We start from the raw sequence: 26320 nt of genomic DNA, 5'->3' as shown, positions 1-26320 counted from the left end.
CGGAAGATTGAGCACCCCCCGCTGACTTGTCACACACATCGTGTGCTCCTTGTCATAATTTGGAAATAACGGGAAAATCCGTCATCAATCAGTGTATAAATAATAGACTAACAATAAGTTGAAAAGCTTCTGTCAGCATTTGACTCAATGATACCGTAGATAACTAAATATTCGCGACCCCTTATTTTCTCGAGATTGCCATCGACTCTTTCGAAGACAAAATTTTCACGAAGTATGGTTTTTACTCTATATAATCTTAAGGAATGCTAATATACGAAGGAATAAATAAATTGCTGGAAAACCTGGTCTCCAAAATCCACTTAGATATTGTCAATCAGAAACTCAATCATATTTTTGATGTCAACTTAAGGAAACTTGTGTTTGCGATCAGAATGTATTTTCACAAAATGATTTTGCAAATGACCAATGACAGGTAAGTTAATTTACGAGTTCCACTTTTATTGAAAAAGCATTTGTCGATGATATTAAAAAGCCCGGACTTTAATCTATGGTTGGGAATGCCTGTGTATTAAGTTGAAAAGTCGTAAGTATCAAGCTGTTGATTTTGTGATTTCAAATTGCCCAAATGTACTTTGGAATTTTTGAGTATCCACATCTGATTCACACCACTTTTTGAATATATTGTTGCATGGTACTCTTGAAGGTTTTCCTTCAGGACAAATGTTTAAAAAAAATGCCTTTTTAAAAATTCAATTGATAATTTGTTTAAGTTTCACGGCGTGTGCTATTTGACTGCAGTTAATTTCATGTTGTTTTGCATAAAAGTTATACATGGTGATAAGATTTATCCACAACTGCCTTAAAGGGGACAATGGTAGCTGTTAATGTAACGGACAAGTCATTTATTCTTTACTTAAATGATTTGAAAACATTAAAACCACGACAACTTTTAAACAGAATAAGCCTGTTGATTTCACTCTCTTAATATTTGAAACCTTCGAAGACTGCATCCTCCCGTTCATGTATGAGATATGATGGGGGCTCGCCATATCATTTCACATACAAAACTTCTCTGTTAACAAGCTTTATAATACTGATGAAATTAAACGTTCAAACGTTCCTTCACGTTCTACATATATAATGTACATTTACATTTAATCATTCGTGGAAATGGGCCTGGATGCCGAGTACGAGGGGTTATCAAAAAGTTCGTAGACTTGCGCTGTAGAATTAAAACCGCTTTAGATATATCAATGAATTTTAAAATATTTAGTAAGCATCATCTTTTTTATCTACAGAAAAAAAAACACAAATTATAAATTTTATTTTTTTAATAAATTAATAATGTTTTTGTAAGCAATGGTTTGTCTAGGCGGCGCAACCTCGAAAATGACGTTTTTTCGCCCTCAGTATTACTGAGAAAAACTCCTTTGTTATGAACATTTGACATCAAAAAATCCCATGAATTCAGGTTTGTGATGGGACGGTAAAATATGCAATTTTTACATCATTCGGTAACTCCTATAAAATTTTATCGTGCATTTTGTATTGAGTGTCTTAACAATTAAGGGCTTTAAAATGACGTTAAAAGGGGGAGGGGTTTCTTTTTCCAACATTCTATAAAATTTTGGGCATAAAAAAAACTGTTAAAGACCTAGGAACTGTTTTATCTGGCTACAGATAAATAAAATGCATCCAGGGGACTTATTTTTAATGCCAAAAGAGATTCAGAGAAAAAAGAAATGAACAGTTAATGTTAATTTGTACTCAAGGTGTGAAAAGTCAATCACGCCAAAAATGACGTTGATTATTTGTGGTAGATATTGAACTCTAAAAGCAAACTATGCTGACACAATCAAGCAAGGATCTCTCACAATGTATAAATTCATATGCAATATTTTATGCATTGAAAGCAGCTTTTCATGACATTATAAAGGCATACAAACAAGACGGGTTTTATTCAACTCCAGGAAAATTCATCAAGATAAGTGTATTAGGTAAAAGAATCGGACTTTGAAAAATATGACGTTTTAGGGCGTCATAAAATTAAACCTTTATGACACCTGATCCCACCTGTGATGTTTGGAAGGTCTGTGTTTGCTTTGCTCCTGTTTTGTATTGTTTTATGAACTTTGATATTGGATACTGTTCGTTATCTCCATATCCTTCATTTAAATAGACACCTTATAATGTTAATGTTACATAAACTAAACTTACCAATCCAGTAGTTTGTATAGAGGGATCCCCAAACCCTTGGTTAAATGATTTTTAATTCGATTTAATTTTTTTGAATGTAAGTGATTTAGGAACTTGATGTACTTATGTCATGAACACTGCAAGTTTTCCCTTGATTTAAGACAGTACAAACAACATTTTTTTTAAATTAAACAAGGGTGGTGGTAGTGGTAGGCAGGCCCGAGGCTCTGGTCCTGGATCTGCCTTTGATTAAGCGGCGTTTTTGCATTAGCAAGTTGCTGATGCTGCTCTTGGAAATATTCGTTCAACGAAGTACATGTATAGGTATTGCTCGAAAATACTAATGGTTTAAAATGGCAGAAAGATGGGAGGGAAAATGACATTTTATATAATTATAGCCCTTTCTTGTGATTGTCAATAAATGCACTAAATAAAGTATTTAAAATAAATCCTTTTATTATTTATCCAAAAAATTGTTGATCGTGAAAATATTTTGCTAATAAATGAATATAATTAGGGAAGATCTTCACAAATCCGTGCGTCCAAAAAATCTTACGACTAATCGTAGTCGTAAGACGGGCGTTAGAATTTTTCGTAAGATTTTGGTTATTCATGAAAAATCGCACGATTGACGTTACGTCAAAAGACAGTCGTTAGTTTACGTCTAGTCTTTGGTTGTCGTAAGTCTATAAATACTATATAAAATATCAACTCTAAAAATAAAATTAGCCACTGCGTTTACTTTATCATAAAGTATAAACAAAACGGAGCAGGGACTAATATTTCGGGTCAGCGCACATCTGTTGGAATCATTGACCAACAGAAAAATGATGCCGTTTTATACCGAGGAAGCAAAAAAGGGATGTCTACCATGAAACTATATATTATTAATGCAAAAAATATCAATATAAAAAGATAAAGAAAAAACAAGAGGCCCATGTACCACATCGCTACCTGAGAAGCTTTGAACATTCCGTTCTTTACCAGATTCCCCCCTTGTTATACATGTTGTGATCCCACCCTACCCAACTGATCATAATTTAAACAATTTGAAATCTACACTACCATAGGATGCTTTGATTCAACATAGTAAAACTTTGACTCCCCATTATGGCCCCACCGTACCCGTGACGTGATTAGAACAAATTAGAATCTACACTATCCCAGGATGCTTCCACATAAGTTTCAGCTTTTCTGGCTCAGTGGTTCTTGAGAAGAAGATTTTTCCTATATATTTTTATTCAAAACTTTGATTCCCCATTGTGGCCCCGCCCAACCCCCGGGGATCATGATTTGAACAATTTAGAATCTACACTACCCCAGGATGCTTCCACATAAGTTTCAGCTTTTCTGGCTCAGTGGTTCTTGAGAAGAAGATTTTCAAGAATTTTTCCAATATATTGCTTTGTAAAACTTTGATCCCCCATTATGGCCCTGCCCAACCCCCCGGGGTCATGACTTTAAGAATTTGGAATCTACACTACCCCAGGATGCTTCCACATCAGTTTCAGCTTTTCTGGCTCAGTGGTTCTTGAGTAGAAAATTTTCAAAGATTTTTCCTATATATTGCTATGTATAATTTTGATTCCCTATTGTGGCCCCTCCCTATCCCCGGGGGTCATGATTTTTACAATTTAAAATCTGCACTACCATAAAAATGCTTCCACATAAGTTTCAGCTTTTCTGGCTCAGTGGTTCTTGAGTAGAAAATTTTCAAAGATTTTTCCTATATATTGCTATGTATAATTTTGATTCCCTATTGTGGCCCCTCCCTATCCCCGGGGGTCATGATTTTTACAATTTAAAATCTGCACTACCATAAAAATGCTTCCACATAAGTTTCAGCTTTTCTGGCTCAGTGGTTCTTGAGAAGAAGATTTTTAAAGATTTTTCCTATATATTGCTATGTAAAAGTTTGATTCCCCATTGTGGCCCCGCCCAATCCCCGGGGGTCATGATTTTAACAATTTAGAATTTGCACTACATAAGGATGCTTCCACATAAGTTTCAGCTTTTCTGGCAGAGTGGTTCTTGAGAAGAAGATTTTAAAAGATTTTTCCTATATATTTCTATGAGCCTTCGGCTCAGGTGAGCTATAAAACAAAAAGAAAATGCCTTCAACAAATTGGTTATGCGTAAATAATTTTAATTTTTAAAGGTGTAGGGTAGAAAATTATAGGCCCTTTTCTCAGTAAAAATATTTTATTTGATACTTTTATTAGAGAAGTTTGCTAAAAGTAAATTTTATTAAAGTAGGGGATAATTGCTGGCCGTAAATAAAAAAAAAACAATTTTCAGAAAAGGGGCACTACATGCCTAAGTTATCAACATTATCGCAACCTGGTAATCTTGCAGGTGAATTAAAAAGCGTGCTGGAACAATTTTCATGAATTCCAGTGTAAAAAGGGGTATATATTCATCTAATAATTTTATTAACTTAAAAAGAATTTTTGAACCCGTCACTTTGTTATATTCAAGAATATGAACCGGTAATAAAAAAAGATATACGACGCCTACAGATACTGGCTACTACAGGAAAACATTGTACTTGTTTTTTAATATCAGGGGAAAAAATCGTACTATAGAATTAACTTTGCCGAGACAAAGTATATAGTCAATTTCGAGTATAAATTATTTCACTTCTGTTTCAAATTAAATTAAAAAAAAAAACTTTACATTTATTCTATAGCCTCAAATCGAATGTGTTTTCTTTCGCTTCTCAACAAAGGATGAGTGCACTTAACGCAGTGTTTTGGGTCTTTTTTGGTCGCTTCTGTAGCTTGTAAATCTTAATCTAATTTCACTTTTGTATATTTACTACTGAGGACTGTCATTTTGGCACCAGTTTAAAATGTTAAAAATAATTTCAGACTACGATAAAATTAACTAATTCCATGTTTTTACCCTAATCTTTTTCCAAATTAAACATTGTAAGAATGGGTCTAAGATTTGACTAGATAAATAACAGTGACATGTATTAAAAAAGATCCAATACCAACAGAGATTGCGGGTGTAATCTGAGGAAGCAGTTTTTTTCTCTTTTTAACCACGAGCGCATGTTTGTCTATTGATCTCCTTTTAACACAATATTATAATGCAAATATTCAACTACTGTCAAAATAAGAACAATAAACAAACATGCACGGACTATGTATAAAGTTAGTAAAAAAAGTGGGTGTCCTCATTATCGTACGGAGATTGAAAAAAACTGTGTTGACCCCTGTCTTAGAAAACAGACTTGTACTTCGTAAATACATACTTTTATTAATTGTAATTAAGTAAAGTTGTAGATTAGATATTGATAATTACGGCAAATAAAATGAAAATATCTTTTTTGAAAGTTTATTTCGACGCTCCGCATATCCTTAAGTGCAGACACCCTTTGAATAATATACTTTAGAACTATATTCATATTTGGTAAACACAACTTTTTTTATGTTGCCGTCAGTTATTTGTGATGGTAAAGTGACTTTGAACACATCTTCACCATTTTCTCAATCGGCTGCGCTCTGTGCACCTATCAAAATTTTTCCGTCCCTGCATGATGAATACAATCAAGTTGTACGCCGGCCTCCCCGGGTACATCAGCTTCATGTTTATTATATATATCCCATGGAAAAGATGTAAATTTCCTCAATCTAATTCAAATTGTAATCATTTTATTGTTGATTGGAAAATATTTTAACCCCATTAGACGTTGGTAGCGAATTGAAAGTGGGGTGGCTAATTGAAAAAAAAAGGGGGGGGGGGGGGCTAAACCAACGAAGAAAAGGTAAGCTCTAATTTACAATGCGTATATTATTTCAACCGTTGAAAAAGGGGTAGCCTTTTATGAAATACTGAAATCCTAAGAAATTTGGCTGAATTTCATGCAAAAGTTGTGAAAAAAGATTTTTACATTTTAACTTATTGTCTAGTACATACTAAATGGGGCTCTACTAATATAAGTCTTCGAAAGAACAATCTACAATTTTCAAGACTTACCTATTTTCACTATGAAATGGACAAATAATCACCATGCATAAGATAGAATATATAATATGTAAATACGTACATGTATATGTAAAAATAACTTCAATATATGGAATGAATGGTAAGCGATTTTTTATCTGAGTTATCTCAACATTCTCGCTATTATAGCATGCATGGTTATTTTAGCATCATTTTTTTAAATATATATCAAAATATAAATGTGCTACGTGGGTTTTTTATGTTATCAAATCTCATAAGCCCTTGGTCGAGGAGCTTTTTGTTGATCATGTACGAATTGTAATTTTGTCCCTTTTAATGTTTAAAAATAATACATGTGCCTTATTATTGATCGGATATGGATTTTTGGACTTAAATTATCCCCCCCCCCTTCTTTAGACGATTTATAGTCGAGTACAAACGGTACTTATGGAAATACTTGTGACTGATTTTTAACTAATATTTGCAAAGTATAGTTTTTAGCCCATATAACGATTAAATTGTCAGATCTCGATAGGCATATAATTTAACAATGAACTTGTGGTCAGGTGGGAAACCTGTTTTTTCCACAGGGTTAAAAACGTAACAATGAAGATTTTATTTTACGTATACAAAACAAGATGTGTTTGGGGTAGGGATGTCAACGAATAGTCGACTATTCGACTGTCAGTCGAAAGGACCGACTAAATAAAATACGATAAAAAAAGAGCGATAACTCTTGATTACAAATTTATCTGTTTAAGAAAAAACTGTTGACAAAATTATTTTCCTGAACAAATATTGACTTTTCATTATCAATGTATAAATGCATATTAAATGCTCTTCTATAATCTGATAATTGTCAATAACAATTGTTTTTCTGATAAATTATGAACCACTATGCTGGGTTTTGTTTCTAAAATTATAATGAAAACACAGTTATTTAGTCATTACTTTCTATGTATCCATAATATTGTTATTTTAATAATGTTCAAAGGTTCACATACGGTAGCCGAGACACGTTTTGATAATTTGATTATTACTTTTATAAAAACACGCATACATTGTAGTGATGTAAGCTAGGGCATTTAACTGTATTAAAGTTACGGTAATCGCGGTATGTCACACGGGCACCTGATGTGTAGATGTTGTGTTTATCGTATTTTATTTAAATGAGTTTAAAAAATATTTGCTGGTAGTTTTTGATGCATATTAAAACTAAATAAATATAATTTCATGTAATCATAATAGCTACAGTAATGCGTACACCAAAGAAGGATAACTCTTGCAAAATCTATGCAAACAAAAGTAAAAGTAACGGAAATCAAGATTTTATTATGGAAAAAAAATGTTCCGAATAGTCGACTATCGTTCGAATAATGCAATCGAATGTTCGACTAAGGAAGATATATATTTTGACATCCCTAGTTTGGGGAAACACTATGCGCCCGGCAGCAAAAAAGTTCGAAAAAAGCTATTTTAGCATATAGGTCACAGTCAATGACACAAGGTTATTGACCTTGGAGTCATTTGAAAGAACTTTATTAGTGGTGTATGCATATCAAATATGAAGTCTGTATTTCATACGATTCAAAGGTTATGGCAAAGGTACGAAAAAAAGCTTTTTAGCATACAGGTCAAAGTAAAGGTCACAGTCATTGACCTTGAAGCCATTTAAAAGAACTTATTTAGGGAAGTACGAGGGGTTAGTGTTGTCAAATCGGCTGAAACTCAGAATCGATTAATCGGTAACATCGGTTGACCCTAACCGACTGATCATCGGCCAATAATCGAATCGGTAACCATTTGCATAAAACAGGCATTAGATTTTATAAAAATTAGAATTTTGTTGTTAAATAATGTAAGTAAAGGTGCACTGTACAGACCGCAATTCTAAAAGCAGTATATATGCAGTTTGATTAACAATTTCAGTAATACAGATTTTAATTTGCATGATTAGGAATTACTTGGCCTGGGAAAAGTAAGCATTGACAGATCAGGTTTCTAAAATGTAATGTATGGAATTAATTTTTTAAACTGTTATAATATTGCAAATTCCTTGTGATTCCGTATGAAATGACAGGTGAATTCCCCCAAATACTGAAAATTCATATATTTTATTTAAACAAGTAGTTTAGTTTCTTCAGTTTAGAAATACAAATATCATTATCTTTTGATTTATTTAAAGGCAGAGATTTTAAGCACCACCTTCAAAAATACCTTGTCTGGGTAGCCCTGTCAATCAAGTGCGTGAAGGTCCATCATTGGATGCTGGAACTTGATTGACAGTTACTTACTGGTCCCTGTGTATACCCTGTACACCTTGTTTGGGACTCGCAGTGACCTTCTAATTAACTTCTGATGCTTTGATGTTTACTGAACATGGTATAAAGAAACTCTATTACTATGAAAATTTTATATTGATAATACTAGTATATGAATTAAAAACATGTACCTTTAGTATTTGAGAGTATTATATTATAATATGCAGTTTAAAAAAAAAATAACCTTTAGCACGTCAAACTTTTTTTAAAAATGAAATTTCGATATTAATTTTAATATGCTAAATGGTAAACCTAAAGTGGAGATGTTATTGACAAAGTTCAGAGCAGCACTGTGTGAGATAATTAAATTTGAAAATAATGTTTCCAATCATGGGTCACTTATATTTTCCTTTTTTATTCAGTTAAAAATTTACAAGCAATCTTTTTTAGCATGTTTCATGGTGAAAAAATCTTATGGATATTAAATCTAGATATTTTTTCTTAGTGAAATGTAGTTAACACAACTCTCTTTTCATTTTATTAATAAATGGGATCCTGGGGAGAAATGATTTTTAAAAGTCTAATCTGGTTGTTACAGGAGTTTGTTTTCTAAATTAACACGTATATAATATATATATATAAATATTAACATCTAAAACAATCTTTATTTTAATATTTCAATTTATAGAATAGTCAAATAATAATAATTTTTAAATAGGTAGGGGCATTTTCAAAGAGTAAAAAATAAATCAAAATAAAATTGAAAAAAACTTTTTACTATATACAAATTTTAATAGCCATTCTCTGTAACCACTTAAACTTCGTTGCCACGCATGGTCACCGATTTTGATGAAACTTCACCCATGCTTAGTGCTTGACACCAGAAACAAATATCAAACAAAATCTCGTTGCTATGTGTCTCGGTTGCTATGGCAACAGCCAGAAAAGTTTGAAAAATCGAGATTTTCAGCCACTTTATATCTTGACTGTGACTTAATAGAAACTAGAAAAAGCAAACAAACCATTCTCACAAAAACATGACACCTTGATGTCACTTATACTGTAAAGAAACTGTTTAGATTATATCTCTAAGTAAGTGGTAACCAAGGGTACTTTTGGAATACATTTAAAATGCTGAAATATGCTGAAAAACACTCCGTATTCACTAATGGTAGGTGTTATATGCTCAAACTCAATCAACGACTTAGGAAAAACAATGAAAATGTTTGACCTTAAGTATATAAGTATAAGCAATATTATTCTATAAATAACTTTTATGGTTGCCATGGTAACACAGTGTAACCATGCAAAACCAGTAACTAAGATTGAGTTAATCCTACTGTCTTTAGGAAAAACATGAAAATTCAAGACTATAAAATATGCATCCTTAGGACCTAGCAACACCAAAACCATAAAAAAATTGGGTATAATTGCTACTTTGCAGTGTTACCATGGAAACAAAGTATTAGTGCTTAAAAGTGAATTATTTTTCGCTGCATTAAGAATTAAATTGCCATTTAATCAAGAAACAAATTAAAGGACTCAGCTTGAATAGTACTCATCTGTTAGAACTGAAGTTGAATATCATATATTGATAAAATTTGATGAAAAAAACAACACTGTTGCTATGGTTACCAAGAAGGAAAAATGTTCGATTTTGTGAACTTTATATCAATATTAAACCCTGTGTGCCAACTTCTTGCATCCACTTAGAGATTGGATGATAGTCAAAATTAAAAGTCAAGTGAGCTGTTAATAAATATCAATCATAAAAGTTTTGGGAATCTACATTTAAGGGTATGTATCCAAGGAAAGAAAATATTTTTCAGGTTTTTAAGCATATATTTTCTGCTTATTTCCATAGCAACGCTCTATTTAAAGAATCTAATCTGAATTTTTTCAAATGGGAAAACTTGGAGCACACCGACATCTTATAAAATTGATCATTAGTTATGAGGAAATGTGCTTTTTTTTAAAAGATAGGATCAGATTTAATTATACAGAGTGTTACTTTGAAGGCTCTCTGTGGTATAAAAACCTTGGCAACCATTGCCTACCAAAATTAAATATCATATTTTGTTTTTGGTATATGTTTCAAGGCTCTTTTTTCTATTATTTGGTAAGATTTCATTCTATAATTGCTTTTTATTTTTACGTGTATGACTTTATAAAATTCAATGAATGTTTTTTTTACTTTTGAATAGTTTGTTACCATAGTAACGTATGTAATAGTTGATTTACCAAACATGTTTATCATGCATTTGAGACATCTGACCTTCAACTTTTGGAAACAGTCATTGCCAATTTTTTGCTTTGCCGCAAATGTTAACTATGGGGCTCTAAACATGTTAAAAAATGCCATTTTTCGAACTTTAAGACATGTTGCCATGGTAACTATAAAACATAGCAACCAATTTTTGCCTGATTTCAGTTTAGGGTATCAATGACTTTTATCATAGAGAGTTTGGAGAAATTCTGAGACTATGCGTGCCACAGCTCCTATATAAAATTTTAAATCATTACAGAGAATGGCTCTTAAAATTGTCTGAAAATCCCCAACACAGGTTAAGTTCGACACCTTGGGTATTTCACTGTGTATTAAAGCACTTCCTGTGTATAGGGATTAGGAGACAGGTGGCCACAGGTAGACTGCTAGCCTCCAAGGCTTTCACACCTGTACAAAATAAGCCCCTCCCTCGCCTGGAATTTACCACCCGGTAAAAAATCTCTGCCTTTAAAACAGATTTTAAGTACATGTATTTTAAAATAGTAAAGGACAACTCTTGAAAGATTTATATTTTGATAACAAGAGCCTGTTCTTGAAATAAAAGTGAGAAAACTGTAAAAAAGATATGTGCTGAAATATACCGATTAATCGATTGTTAAAATCTACAATCGATTGTCTAAAATCGACAGCCTTTCCGACCGATCATCGATTATAAATCGATCATCGTGACAACACTACGAGGGGTTATCAAAATGTTCATGGACTAGCGTCATAGAATTAAAACCGCTATAGGCACATTAATGAATTTTAAAATATCTAGCAAATATCATCTTTTCTATTAAAAGGATAAACCATAAATAAAAAGAATTCTTTTTTAATAAATTAGTAATGTTTTTGTAAGCAATGGTATGTCCAGGCGGTGCAACCTCGAACATGACGTTTCTGCGACCTATGTGTAACTGAGAAAAACTCTTTTGAAATGATCATTTGACATCTAAAAAACCATTTAATACAGGTATGTGACAGGATACAATTGTTCCATAAAATATGAAATTTTCACTTTATTCTAGAAGTTCTATAACATTTTATCGTAAATTTTACACGGAAAGTCAAAACAAATTAGGCTTTGAAAATGACGTCAAAAGGGGAGAGGGGTTTCTATTTCCAACATCATATAAAGTTTTGCCCCTGAAAAAACTGGTATAGACCTAAAAGATGTTGAAACTGGCCACAGAGAAATAATATGCATCCAGAATACTTGTCTTTTAATGTCAAAATAGATTCAGAGAGAAAAGGGATCCACAGAAAATGTCAATATGTAGTCAAGGTGTGAAAAATCAATCACGTCAAAAAATGACATTGATCTTGTGTTGTAGATATTGGACTTCCAAAATCAAAATATGTCGGCACAATTAAGCGAGGATCTCTCCCAATGTATTAATCCATTTGGAATATTATATTCATTGAAGGCCACTGTTCATAACATTGTAAAGTCATATAAACAAGGCAGGTTTAAGTCCTTACTCTGCTCCAGGGAATCTCATCATAAAAGTGTGTGAGGTAGAAGAAGCGGACGTTGAAAAAACAATGACTTATTGGACGTCATGAAAATAAACGACGACAGCGCCGGGTGATCATATAATATCGTTATATAATATTCGTTTTCATTTTATAATAATTTGGCAAACAATGAACGTATCAGGCTAAGATTTTCAACATTTTTAGTTTTTGCCGTTTTATGTTCCATATAAATTTTGAAAGCACAGACTACATAGTACAAATTTTATAGCCTCAGACTACGAATTTTTTGATAACCCCTCGTAAGCATACCAAATATGCAGTCTCTATCTCCTATGGTTCAAAAGTTATGGCGAAGGTACAATTGTACGAAAACAATTTTAAAGCATATTGGTTAAAGTCAAGGCAACAAGGTCATTGACCTTGGTGTCATTTGGAAGAGCTTCATTAGTGGAGTATGCATATCATATATGAAGTCTGTATCTCTATGGTTCAAAAGTTATGGCAAAGGTTAAAGTTTGCAGACAAACAGACGGACAGGACAAAACAATATACGCCCGGGATCTCTCGATTTATTTTTAAACTTGATTTGAATTGCACAATTTGAAAAATATTCTAATGTTTAAGCTTGCACCAATCTCAAATGAAATGAACCCGATAAAATCAATACAGGTTTTTGAATTCTGGCAATGGCGTCAAGAATTGACGTCGGATTATGGTGACGTCATAAGCATTGATTGTTTTTACACACCATCGGACTTTGATGTGTAAGACCATCGTACGTAAGTATCGCGCGTCTTACAGGAAAGGAGCCATTGGACTTTGGCGTGATCATCGGACTTTGGTGTCCGTAGGACAACAAACCATCGGGGTTTGGCGCATATCATCGGGTTTTGGCGTAACCATCAAACTTTGGCGTGACCATCGGGCTTTGGCGTCCGAACGACAACAAATCATCAGGGTTCGGCGTAACCATCGAACTATGGCGTGACCATCGAACTATAGTGTCACCATCGGAATTTGGAGTCCTTTATATACTGCCTGTGACGTTAACATACTGTTCTTTCACCAAGCGATCGGCATTAGAAGCAAAAGTCACAGGTCTTTCAGGTCTTTCGGATATGACCTAAAAAACGTAGGTCCCATGTCACGATAGGCTTGTCACGCTTAAGACCCTCACTGCTCAATGGCCCTGAGTGCCGAGTATAGGTCTAAATTTAAAGCCCTTCACAGGCATACGGTGACGTCTCCATATGAGTGAAAAATTATCGAATGGGACCTGAAACAGTATACAATCAATCAATTAATATATCGATCTATATCAATAATCTGACTTAAAAGTTGTATTAAGGAATTTTTTTTTGCTGATAAAAAAAATGAAAAACTAAAAGTCACATGCACTACACTTATATGCATTATTCCATTGCTGTAAATCTCTGAATGTCAATTTTCTTACTGAAAAAATGTGCACTTGAGAAAATATTTCAGTAAACCTCTGAAAAAATCCAAATTTAACACCGAAGAGCTTGGCAATGAAACATTCATTTCGAACATGTATGCTTTGTCGCTGCAAATGAGAATTTAACCCGTGCCTCCTAATAACAAAGTGAACGCTCTTTTGTGCTCAGTATATTTTGAAATTAAAATTCTAATACTTTATTAATCAGCTTTGTGTTTCTTTTTAAATGTTATCTGTAATTTTCTAAGCTCTCCTGATTTAATATTGAAGGTGTGTGTGTGTGTGAGGGTGTATGTGTGTGTGTTTGTGTAGAAAGCTGTATTTGATTTAAGCGCCATTATCTGTAAGAACTAAATAATTCTTTTAAGAATGAATTTTTCAAACTCTGTAACATACATTGTATTAAAAAGAATTTGACGTCATAATCCTGAATAAGGTGAAAGGTTACTTTGTATTAATGCTATCTTAGAAACTTTAAACCTTGATCGTTTTTTTATTTGATGACGTTCAGAATTCCATTGTAAACTTTTGCAAATAGAAAATGACCTGATTGTTTTCATAGTCGAAGATAGATTTCTTATCCTCATGATGAAAATATCTTGGATATCAAATAATTCATGCGTTGTAGAAAAAAAACAGCTCTATGAAAAAGAAAAAAAAAATATTTCATTTTAATTATTTATACGTTCAAAAAATATAAGCAATAGTATAAAGTGTATCTAAAAAAAAAGGAAAATATAAGTATGTAAATATTCTTTACATAACACTTCTTGAAAAGATACAATATATTCATAGATGTTAATGAGTCCGTGATTAAAAAATACTTTATTTCTATTTTTTTTTCTGATCATCATCAACGTCTTCTTTAATGCTTCAGAACCTCTCCAGTCATACCAAACAGGGTATTTCGATCCATACTTCACTGACTCTGTATATTGTCCGTTCAGGTTTGAGTAGTGACAGCTTTTGTACCACCAGCCTCCGTGATCTGATACGGCACAGTGACTACTATGATCGTCATTATCTTGATCCTTTGTGCTAAACCTCCTACCACTGTGATAAGTCAAACTATCAGCTGGAAATGAGATATGGTTTTAAAATTGCAAGAAATAATATAACGTATGAAATATGAATTTGTATGGTATCTCGTGTTGAAAACGGTCGTATCTTGCAATGGTGTCTTAGATTTTAGAATTCTGAGCATTTGTAGAATCAATATTACAATCTTTTTTTTTTTTTTTTTTAGAAAAAAGATACTGTTTAAATACGTAAGATTTGATCAATATCCTAGTCAAAGTTAATAAATTAAACCTTAACAATATTGTTTTAGTAATCTTGTACTATAATTAAGAAAGAAATATTCTGAAAAGTTTACTAAATTTATGTAGAGAAGTGTTTGTTGCAAACAGTAACAGATTTGATGTTCTGTTAGTTTATAATCTAGGATAAAGCAATTTTAAAATGTTTTATGCATATTAACTATGTTTCAATATTTTTTGTAATGATATAAAAAAAATTACACATGACAAAAAGATGGGAAAAAATGAACTTTTTGAAGGTTAAAAGTACACTTTTCTTGCTATTTTTTAAAAACCTTGCATGAATATCTCTCTCGGTAATCGGCAGATCATTAATTAACTTCTGTCATGAATTCTTAGAATTGAATATGTAGGGTTCTATCCGCATGTAGTTATCTAAAAAATGATGAAGTGCTTTAAGTTTTAGTTTAAGAATGACTTTAAAGTAGTCAGTAGTATGCATATGAAACACATCACTCGAAATAAGACCCAATGATGGGGCTTATATTTGTTAACAAGTTTATTAAAGGACCATACAAATACATATTGCTAATTTTACATCAGGTTGCTGAAGTCTGTGCAAGGTAAACATATCAGCTAAAAATTGATTCCATTCGTAGTTTGCTCCTCAGTATCGAATAATTTGGGAGATGTAAACACCGGTGAAACAAGACTGGATAAGTAAAATTGACCACAGAAAAACGGTCATCTCGTTCGTCATACTATTGAATTCTTTGTTGGCCCTTGTCGTCTATCGTTAGTAAAGAATCCAAAGATGAAACTGATGAGGCGGTATCTTTGCGAGCTTTTAGCTTTATGTTCACTAGAATATATTGAGTCAATATATGAATGGTGGCTAAAAATATTTAAAAATAAGTCGTCTAAGTATTTATAAATTTCAAGTTGAAAGCCATGGAAATTTTTTTGTCTTCTCGTGTAACGTAGCAATCAATAATTTTTTTCAATCATATGGGCATATTCAATGATCAAAAAATAATTATATACTTTCTCGTAGATAATTCTTTTTCCTTATTTACATTGAATTTGAATGGCAGGTGTGTGATCTCGAGTCTTAGAAATATAGAGAAAATGAACAGTACTCAAGCACAATTGTCAAAATGAGGAGCAGTACAAACACGGACATTGAAAACACCACAGGTGGGATCAGAAGCAAACAAACCCCGTGAAAAGAAGACCTTTAGCAGCTGACATAGCGACAGAATGTATCCGCCGACAAGGCTACAGCACCGACACAAAATGTGTAAAACGATTATCCAAGATGAGATTGTCGACATTCTTGCTTTAATACCCCTCTTGCAAATAACCCACCTCTCTGCTGAAACCGCCCGCCCGAAAAGCACGCCCCCGCGAATCGAATTAACCGAGGGACACAAACATAACACACAGCAACAAAGGTAAGAACAGTCCCATACAAGCAAAGGAAAACCGACGACGACAAACCGAGGTCATCACGTCTATCTTAATGGCCTGTTGCTAGATTTCGATCGACGTCTTTTTCTTGTAATATATCCAAATATGAAACAGATTTGTCAGACTTTTTGATATTGCTTATTTCAAACTCACTGGGACAGATCGTGTATACAGTTGGAAGGAAGTTACCACTGTAAACCGACAACTCCTCGTCTACATATCCAAATGCTGAGCAGAGGTATCCAGCAAGTGCATTCGCCTCCCCCAACGCCAAAGATTTTGAAAAAAAAGTCACCCCACAAAATACAAAAGCAGGTTTGTCAACGTGAGGCTGCAACGGGCACCAGATTTACGGAACGACTGGTCTCCAAATATAATGTTTATCAGAAACTCAGATATCCCCCAAACACCAACTTCAGACCACCTGCGTACAACCAAAATGTCTTTCAACAAACAACAAACAATTCCGCAAACGACCAATTGCCACCCAAGCAAATCCACGAGTTACATTCTCATTGGAAAACAGGTAACAAAAGTTGTAAATTTTCTTCCGGTAAACAATTTATATCCCACCTTTCCCCTTCATCGAAAATGAGTGTTTCAGGCTCTCTTGGTCTCTTGGAATTATGTCAAAGAATTCTACACAAGAGTTTGAAGAATGAAATACTTGGAATTTATGTTCTTGGCCTTTAAATCTGCCAGTGTCAGCATTTATAAATACAAGGTATATTATTTTATTTTCTTATAAATTAAAAGCTTACATCTTCACCTACATTAGAAAACTGCTTAATGTCACTCCCTTAAACAAAGGATTTTGTATTTAAGGACAGAAGATACAAACAAACAAGTGGTCCATGGGCCTCATAGGTCACCTGAGTATCATGTAACAACTTTCCAACAATTTAATTTGGTTCGTGTTTTAACCAGAGACCATGAAATTCACAATTATGAAAGAGGCACCATTGCTTATCATAATTATAAACTAAGCATGCTTATTCTATTTACTTAATACACAGAGGTAAATCAAAGTAACACAGAGAAAATGTATTTCAACTTTATAACCAGTTGTGCACCCCATCCAAAAGGAACCTCTGACCCTCGAGCCACATATTTCAGAATTTTGGAATTCTTATCATTGATTTTATTTCGTCATAAATGGTTGATTAATACCAAAGAGCAGATTTCAAATTATTAATTTTTTTCCGGACTATGTAACCCCCCCCCCCCGACTCCGATACCCTTGATTTAGGGAGCATGAAATTAACCATTTTGCTAGATGCACCTTTCTTCATCATAAATATATCTACTTGGATCGTTTGCAAAATACCCAGGAGCAAAGAAAAAGATTTTAGAAGAATTTATGTATTTTCAATTTTTAATCAAAAGACCCCATCCCCTTTTAAACTAAATAGCTAAACTCCTGACAAAGGGGCCATGAAATTTTACAAATTTGGTTGAAGCAGTATAACTTTATGCTAAGTTAGTTAATTTATTACCCAGGAACAGAGAAGATTTTCAAAGAATTAACGCATTTTCACAATATATTCAATAAAGCCCCGCTCTTACACCAGAACATCTGACCCTGGGGCCATAACATTCACAATTTTGGAAGAGACACTCTTGCTCAGCATAACTATGTACTTAGTTATTTAATTTAATACCAAGGAGCAAAGAATAAGATTTTCAAAGTTTTAATGCATTTTCATAATTTATTCAATAGAGCCCCGCCCTAACACCAGAGCCCATGACCCTGGAGCCATAAAATTCACAATTGTGGAAGAGGTTGGTACTCTTGCTTATCATAACTATTTACTTAGTAAGATTATTTGATACCCAGGAGCAGAGGAGAACATTTACAATGAATTAATGCATTTTCACCATATAATCAATAGAGTCCCGCCCTAACACCAGAACTGCTGACCCTGGGACCAATAAAATTCAAAATTTTGATAGAAGCCCTCTTGCTCATCATAACTATGTATTTATTTAGTTTGTTTAATACCCAGGAGCAAAGAAGATTTTCAAAGAAACAATGCATTTTCACAATATAATCTGTATAGCCCCGCCCTAGCACTAGAACCCCTGATCCTGGGGCCATGATTTTCATAATTTTGATAGAGGACTCAATGCTCAATACATTCATTCTAACAATTTGCCCGCTTAATGTCCAAGAGTAAAGAAGAAGATTTTCAAAGATTTCATTAATTGTAGTGATTTGAGCCCCACCCTCCATGCTCCCAGGGGGGAGACAGGGACCATAAATTTCACAATTTTTGTTCCCCTTCACCCATATTTGCTGTATACAAAATTTAATTCAGTGGTTTCAGAAAAGAAGCTGAAAAAGTTAAAATGTTAACACACAACTCACTAAAAATTCACAATTTTGAAAGCGCCACCATTGCTTATCATAACTATACACTTAGCATGTTTACTTTGTTTACTTTATACCCAGAGGTAGATCAGAGTAACCTAGAGAAAATGCATTTCCATTAAATCAGTTGTGTACCCAATCCCAACTGATCCTGGAGGCACATCTTTCAAAATTCTTTAAATTTTATTTCATCATGTTGGTGATTAATACCAAAGTGCAGATTTCAAAGCATTAAATTATTTTCAGATCATGTACCACCACCACTCTATCCCAGGGACACGGGAATTAACCATTTTTTGGAAGAAGCAGCTTTCTTTGTCATAAATATATACTAAGATAATTAGAATAATACCCAGGAACAAAGGAAAAGAATTTTTTTTTTAGAATTCATGCATTTCACTCTACATATATAAACATTAAACCCGATCCTAACACAAGAAGCCGTGACACATGGTGCCCTGAAATCCACAAATCTCAAAGAGGCATCCTTCCTCCTCCAAATATGAACATAGCTCCTTGGTTTAATATCCAGGCGCAAAAAGACGATTTTTAAAAAAATTATTCCTTTTCACTATTTAATCAATAGAGCCACGCCCTAACACCAGAACCCCAAACCATGAAATTAACAATTTTGGAAGAAGCAGCCTTATTCAACATTACTATGTACTTGGTTAGTTTATTTAATACTCAGGGGCAGAGAAGAATCTTTTCAAAGGATTTATGAATTTTCACTTCAGTGGACCTTCAGATAACCGAACGCCAGATATCTGGATGCTTTAGTATCTGAAAGACTTTTCATCGAAATGGAATTTTTTAACGTTATTTTTTCTTGTTTAACTGGAAATTCAGATATCCAGACATTTCACATATCCGGACAAAATGAGTAGGAACCAAAGCGTCTAGATAAATTTGTGCTCCACTGTATATAATATATATAGCCCCGTCCTACCACTAGAACCCCTGATCCTGGTGTCATGGAATTCATATTTTTAGAGGAGGCAGCCTTATTCAGCATAACTATGCACTTGGTTAGTTTATTTGATACCCATGAACAGAAAGGAAGAATTTCAAAAAAAAATATGCATTTTCACTATGTAATCTATATAGCCCCGCCCAATGCACTAGAACTACTGACGCTGGGGCCATGAAATGCAAAATTTTGGTAGAAACAGTCATTTTCAACTTAATTATGCACTTTGTTAGTTTATTTAATGCCCAGGAGCAGAAAGGAAGAATTTCAAAGAATTACTGCATTAAAGTATAATCTTTAAAGCCTCGTCCTTGCACTAGAACCCCTGACCCTGGGGCCATGCAATTCACAATTTTGGAAGAAGCATTCTTTTTTAACTTAACTAAACTTTGTTATTTTGTTTAATGCCCGGGAAAAGAGAAGAAGAATTTTATAGGAATAATGCATTTTTACTACTTAGTATTTAATTTATTTAGCCCCGCCCTTGCATTATAACCCCTGACCTGGGGCCACGAATTTCTAAATTGTGGTAGAAAACTCAATGCTTATTACAATCATACCAACAGTTTGACTGCTTGATGTCCAGGAGTAAAGAAGATTTTTTTTAAATTGCACTACTTTTAGTTGTGTTGGTCCCTTCCCCAAAGCCCGGGGGGACAGGGACCATAAAATTCAAAATTTTGTTCCCCTTCACCAATAAATGCTATATGCCAAAATTGGTGGAAATTGGTTCAGCGGTTTCAGAGCAGGAGCTGAATATGTTCAAATGTTAACGCACAGCGAACGACGACGGACAAAAACGGATAGCAATAGGTCAGCTGAGTTTTCTCAAAAGGGCTGTCTTGATTGAAATATATTTTTGACCTATTTTAGTTGTAATGATAGATATAATAAATTTCTAGAGTGTAAACAAATTGTAAACTTTCTCTGATTTTCAATCTACACAACTTTATTATTACTGCCATAACATTAAATCCCAATATTGTGAAAGAATATTTTCAAGATTTAGAAAAAAGGTTTGTTTCAACTGTGTTTAATATCAAAATTTATGAAAGGATGTACCTGCGGTTCCTGAATACCCCGATACAGTGAGTTTGTATTTACTGCCTTCGTCCCCGACATAAAATGTGGAGTAATGAGCATATGCTTCAGCACCACCAAAACTTTGTAGCTCAACCCGGAGTTCCTGATCCCTGTTCCTTGTTAACTCATTGATTGCATCATTTCCTTTTTCAAAGATATAAGTAAAAAGTTATACTCATTTTTAGAAAATAGTATTTTCTTTTATTTGCTGGAATAATATAATGGGTAGATCTGGAATTCCAAGTGTAATTAAAACGACTTTTTAAAATGCAAAGTGTTTAAAAATAATTTTATCACTACTTATACTTTACTAAAACACCTTCAAGTTGAACATGTTGAAATCTTAAAAAATCTACAAGGTTATTTCTATATAAGCAGCCAACTCGAGCTCCTTGCCATTTTCAATGACCAAACTTTTCCACGGAAAACGAGCGCGGGTATGTTAAGGAAGCATATAAGTCATTTCTCGGTAAATTTAGACTTTTTAAAGAAATTTACCAGAACCGCCAATAAAGGTAAACTATTATTATATATTACATTAAGATAAAAGAGTGTCTAACGCAAAGACGTGCGCCACAACACTGCATCACGTGACTTCTATTAATAGCGAAATTTTCCTTGATACAAAACCTAACATATTCGCTCGAAACCTTTACCGATGTTTTGAATTTTATACATATGAACCGAGATTTTTCGTAAAGCAATCTCTAACTCGGAATTCTAGAAGCACTTTTCAAGTATTTAAAGGAGGCAAACTTTCCAACTGAACAAATCTTATGTTTTGAAATATCCAGCTTATTGCTGTTCTGTTGCATTATTTTAGTCACGAATGACAGCTCCTAAGAAAATGCCGACCGGGATACGTATATAGTTGACTGTCTTCAAAAGAGAATATAATCGATGAAAATAAATTAGCATACCTGTTTAATTAACTGAAGTCCATGTGATTTTCACAAAATATCCACGATATTTGCCTTGAAACTCTATTTTAGGTATCTTTGTACATTCTTAGCCGAATTCTCTTTACACGACATGATCAATTCCCAATTTACTAGATGTACACATATGACGTCATCGGTGGTAGATTTTAATCAACATGACAGATACATTATGACGTCATAGTAGGCAAGATGACGTCAATTTTTAAACACAGGTTTTCGTAATACTGCGAGGTTAAAGATTGATTATCGGGGGGTTCTCTTGGGAATGGAATAAGTAATGTAAGTGTAATGTAAATAGGGTGTCCCAAAACATGTTACACTTTTATATACTTTTATACACTTTTATACTTTTCTATAACTCTATCAAAATAAAAGCATTTACAAAGATATTTTGTTAAAATCTAGTGTATTAGCATACATTTTATCTGATCTTATTTTACTTTTAATGTATAATACTTAATATTCGAGTGGAATCTGTTACGGACGTCATATTGTATGATATCTACTGTATTCTTAGAGGAGTAAGCAAGAACCCTGGTGCATCTGTTTCGGATTTTATTTGCAAAATTTATTCATTTATAGATATGTATAAATTGAAATTTGCGCAACATGGGTATGCTTCAATATCATTTTGACTAATATGACACACACAGCAGACAGGGAAAAATTCTCTTCACTGTATTACATTTCATCCCAAATTGAATCCACATAACTTTTAAAAGTTTTTTGATCCTATTGTTTTTTTTAAATTTGTTCTAATATACTAGAGTAACATAGGAGTCATCCCGTGACCTCTCCCTACCCCTAGACCATAAGTTGAATAATTCTAATTTATATTACCGGGGTATGTCAAGAAGCTTTTACTTACTTTTATCCATTCCACCCCTTAGAAATCGTACTTATCCAATAGTTTTAGGGGGACCGTCAAACCCTCGTTTATATTCTGTCACTACATTTAGATAGACATCTTATAATGTAAATGTTACATTTTAAACTAATCTTACCAATCCAGTAGTTTTTATAGGCATCCCCAAATCCTTGTTTATATTCTGACCACGTCCTGTAAAAATCTGTAGATCCATCTTGTCTTCTTTGTATAGCCTTTAACAGATTAAATGATTTAAATTCCTTTTGAATGTTTTAAACGTAAGTAATTTAAGACTTGTTAATTTTATTTTAAAAACACATTTAGATTCTATGTTTCATAAGAGAGAACATCTAAAAGCACTAAGTGATTTCATTTTCTTAGGACACAGAGTAGACTTTTTCCTCACTTTATAACAAGTTGTACTCACCGTCCACCATCCTCCATCTGTACTCATGTACTCATGTCACAGTAAACAGACCTTACTACTGAGTCTCATACTAACCGTCCACCCTCCTCCATCTGTACTCATGTCACAGTATACAGATTTGACCTTAGAGTTTACTGTTATTATGTGTACTCCATCTCCTCCCTTTAAAAACGGGTATTTCCGTAATATGTCCAAGCAACTATGACTATTAATTGAAAGCACTGAAAAATAAATTGATTAATTAGATGTGATTTATTGTTTTATTCATTTATTTATTTTTACAATTTAAAAATCCATTAACAAATCATCATATAATCGATTAGTTGATTTTATGTTGTGTTAGATCCCTTTCGAGAATTTTTTTCACTCATATAGAGACGCCACCACATACACCGGTGAATGGCTTCCAATTTAGATATCAGCCCCAGTGATCCTTTATGTTTCAGACGATTATATGAGAGTTCAAAATCCCATAAAGTTATCTACCATGTTTTCTAACAAAACATAAAATGCTTTCATAAGTAAATACCCTGTACCAAACGGTAATCAACCTTGCAATTCTAGTTGTTTAGCTATTTAGTTAGTTTAGTTGTTTGCTTAATTATTTACTTGTTTACCGTTGAGCTTATCGATGTCGAAATATTTACAGAAAGAACCTGAAAGTAAAATACCGTGCCTGATATAAAACATTCACAAAAATACAAATATATGAACACGGAATCATGGAAATTTTAAAGCTGGATTTAGTGCCTAGGATGAGTTAGCATCATCTCCTCTTGACCAAGAAAACCCCCAACGGGTCCGATTTATTGGTCAGGATTTAGTAATGTACCCATTGCCACTAATGGGTTGTGGGGAATATATTCTTAAAACACTTATTTTCCTCGGGTCAACCTTCGTGGTTTGTGGGCAAAATATTGATTAATTGTGATTTTAGATTTCGAGGTTGGTACTACATATACGTGATTCAGTCCTTCGTAATTTTGACATCTCTTGGAGAGGATATGAATCCGTACGTCACCTCAAAAACAACAACATAAAACAATCATTTGAAAATTTTTGATTTCACAGTTATTTGATCATCTAATAGGAATTTTAAGTTAAGATATCCGATTTTTTTATTTTAATCTGTAACCATTACAAAAAAGACTTTAAATTATTACACAATGTATATAAAGTGACTAATTGGAGGTGGTTCCTTAAGTACTTGATATCTTATACTTCCGTAAAAGAAGATAAATCTTAATTTATTATTATTATTTTTTTTTTGATAATTTCTCTCCGGAAACCAGCTACTAAGTTTATCTTATGAATTAATTCTAAACTTAAATAGAATTTACAATTATACTTAACCTTTTGATAAAGACCAGTTCGATTCATTCAGATCCTCCTGAACATTGTTGAACGTTTCATTTACAGACGCTGCAAAACTCTTGAACTTGTCCTCCATCTTTTTAATCTGTCTGGCAAGAACTTCTACGCCACTGATCTGTAATGTCGGGTTCATTTCATTCATTTGATCTTGGAGAACCTCCATTCCTTGACTAAGTCCTCGATCAGTGTTTTCCAGAACCAGACTTTTATTTCGAAAGCCATCATCAAGTTCTTTTATTTTTTGAAAGTTCTTTTTTACTTCTATTACATGGGATTTATTCAGAGTGTTAATTCTATCCAATGTTCCTATGTCCGATGACTTCAATGTCTCCATGTCTTTTCGAACACCTCTTTCCGTTTGTTTTATTGTCTTATTTAACAAATCAAGTTGTTTTTCAAAAGCCGAATTTTTCAAGGCTAGTTTGAGATTTTCATCATGGAGAGCTACCGTTTTGCTTTTGAGAAAAAGTATTTCCGTCTGATTAAGGTTTTGAATTTCTTCCATCGTATAGTTTCTATAAGCATTCATCGTGCCGTAAACGACCTTCAATTCCTCTTTAAGTTTGCTGTTTTCTTCTTCAATTACTTGATTTCTAGTCTCCAAGTCCTGTAATTCCTTTGTCACCTCACTAAGCTTCGCCTTCATTACTTGTCTATTGTTTTTATTATCTATGGCATCCATCACTAAATTTTGTATTTTTTGCACCATAGAGAAGCGGACCAGACTTTCCTGATTCAGAATGTCTCGTAGGACGTTGGACGCTCTACCTGACACAGTAATCGGTAACAAACTATCTTCGATAGATGCTTTTTCAGGTAATGGTAATTGCCCAGAGATCCCGCACACGTACATTGGGAGTATTAAAACAAGTATTCGTGGACACTCCATCTTTGCCCTAATTTCTTATGCATAAAAAAAGGATTTTCAAGGTTTTTATATTATGCAGAACTGGGCGTTAGTTATCTACGCGATGATTGAAGCACTGAGATAAGTATTTTTCACCAAAAAGATTAAAGCTTCAATCTCTGTTTATAATATGCAGATTGAATAAACACCTATCAAAGACGAGGTACATAAATGAAGCATTTCTTGGCAAGTAAGTTTATTTTAAGGGTTTTTGTGTTCTCTTTTCATTTTCTACTTTTTTTATGAAATCATTTTATCCTGGATCTAATCACAAATATTTACGTAATAACCGAGTCAAGTGTATTCAAATAATATTGTAGTTCCTAATTGAAATCCTGTTTGTAGACTTTTAAAGAGACCCGGGTCTGTATCATGAGTTCTTGTTTATAAATTAAGAGGAGATTTCTTACAATAAGTAAGCATTAAACGTGATCAACTTTTGGCAATTGCGAAACGAAGCAGCTGTATATCCTCAAAATCTTCAAATGCCTCTCTCTCTCTCTATCACTTTCACAAATATCTCTTTTTCTTTTAATTGAATTGGCTTTCCTTTTCATTCTTTTAGAAGTGTTGACACTGCCTTGTAATGTCGCTACATATTTTAGAACATCAATTTTTGCATTTATTACACTTTTATTTTGTTTGATGACCAAACTCTTATTTTACACAATCTTCAAAATATGTCATTTTTATGAGGTTGCCTTTAATAATGACTATTTGATATACATTCATATTTTTATTGTCATTTACTTTTAATTCTCTCCAAATTCATATTTTTATTATCATTAACTGACCAAGTTTGCCATAGTATTACTAGGTTTTTCATCGCTATATACTGTGATCTTTTTATTAAAACTTTGTTGTTTCTTCTATCGTTTTGCTGTCGGTAACATTCATCACTAAACTTTATAATTTATGTACGATAAAAGCCTAGCAAATTGTCCTGAATTAGAATGCTCCGTAGTACAGTAAACGGGACGCTTAACCAGTTACGATTTTAGGCAATAAGGCATTTTCTTTTGATAATTTTTGCTTTCAGGTTAAGGTTTTAAGGCAAAAAGAGTATTAAGTGCAAGG

The 26320-nt window shown here is 33.2% G+C and overlaps 1 protein-coding gene across 1 annotated transcript in view; it reads right to left on the bottom strand.

The window, feature by feature from the left end:
• Positions 1 to 14397: 14397 nt before the first annotated feature.
• The window catches only part of LOC134241069 (fibroleukin-like), a gene marked incomplete at its 3' end in the record, with an annotated part of 41995 nt that continues 30072 nt past the window's right edge, over positions 14398 to 26320 (bottom strand). The window contains exons 5-9 of the mRNA XM_062723160.1: positions 24316 to 25104; positions 23038 to 23183; positions 22672 to 22768; positions 20706 to 20870; positions 14398 to 14648 (exon numbers count right to left, since the gene is read on the bottom strand). Coding sequence (XP_062579144.1) covers positions 14398 to 14648; positions 20706 to 20870; positions 22672 to 22768; positions 23038 to 23183; positions 24316 to 25104 — 1448 coding nt within the window. The remainder of the gene's footprint in view (positions 14649 to 20705; positions 20871 to 22671; positions 22769 to 23037; positions 23184 to 24315; positions 25105 to 26320) is intronic.

This window comes from Saccostrea cucullata, unplaced genomic scaffold (assembly GCF_032062105.1).
Source record: "Saccostrea cucullata isolate Sc308-1 unplaced genomic scaffold, CSIRO_AGI_Scuc_v1 ctg2968, whole genome shotgun sequence".
Classification (NCBI taxonomy): Eukaryota; Metazoa; Mollusca; class Bivalvia; order Ostreida; family Ostreidae; genus Saccostrea; species Saccostrea cuccullata.
This window is presented reverse-complemented; position numbering and strand designations above follow the sequence as displayed.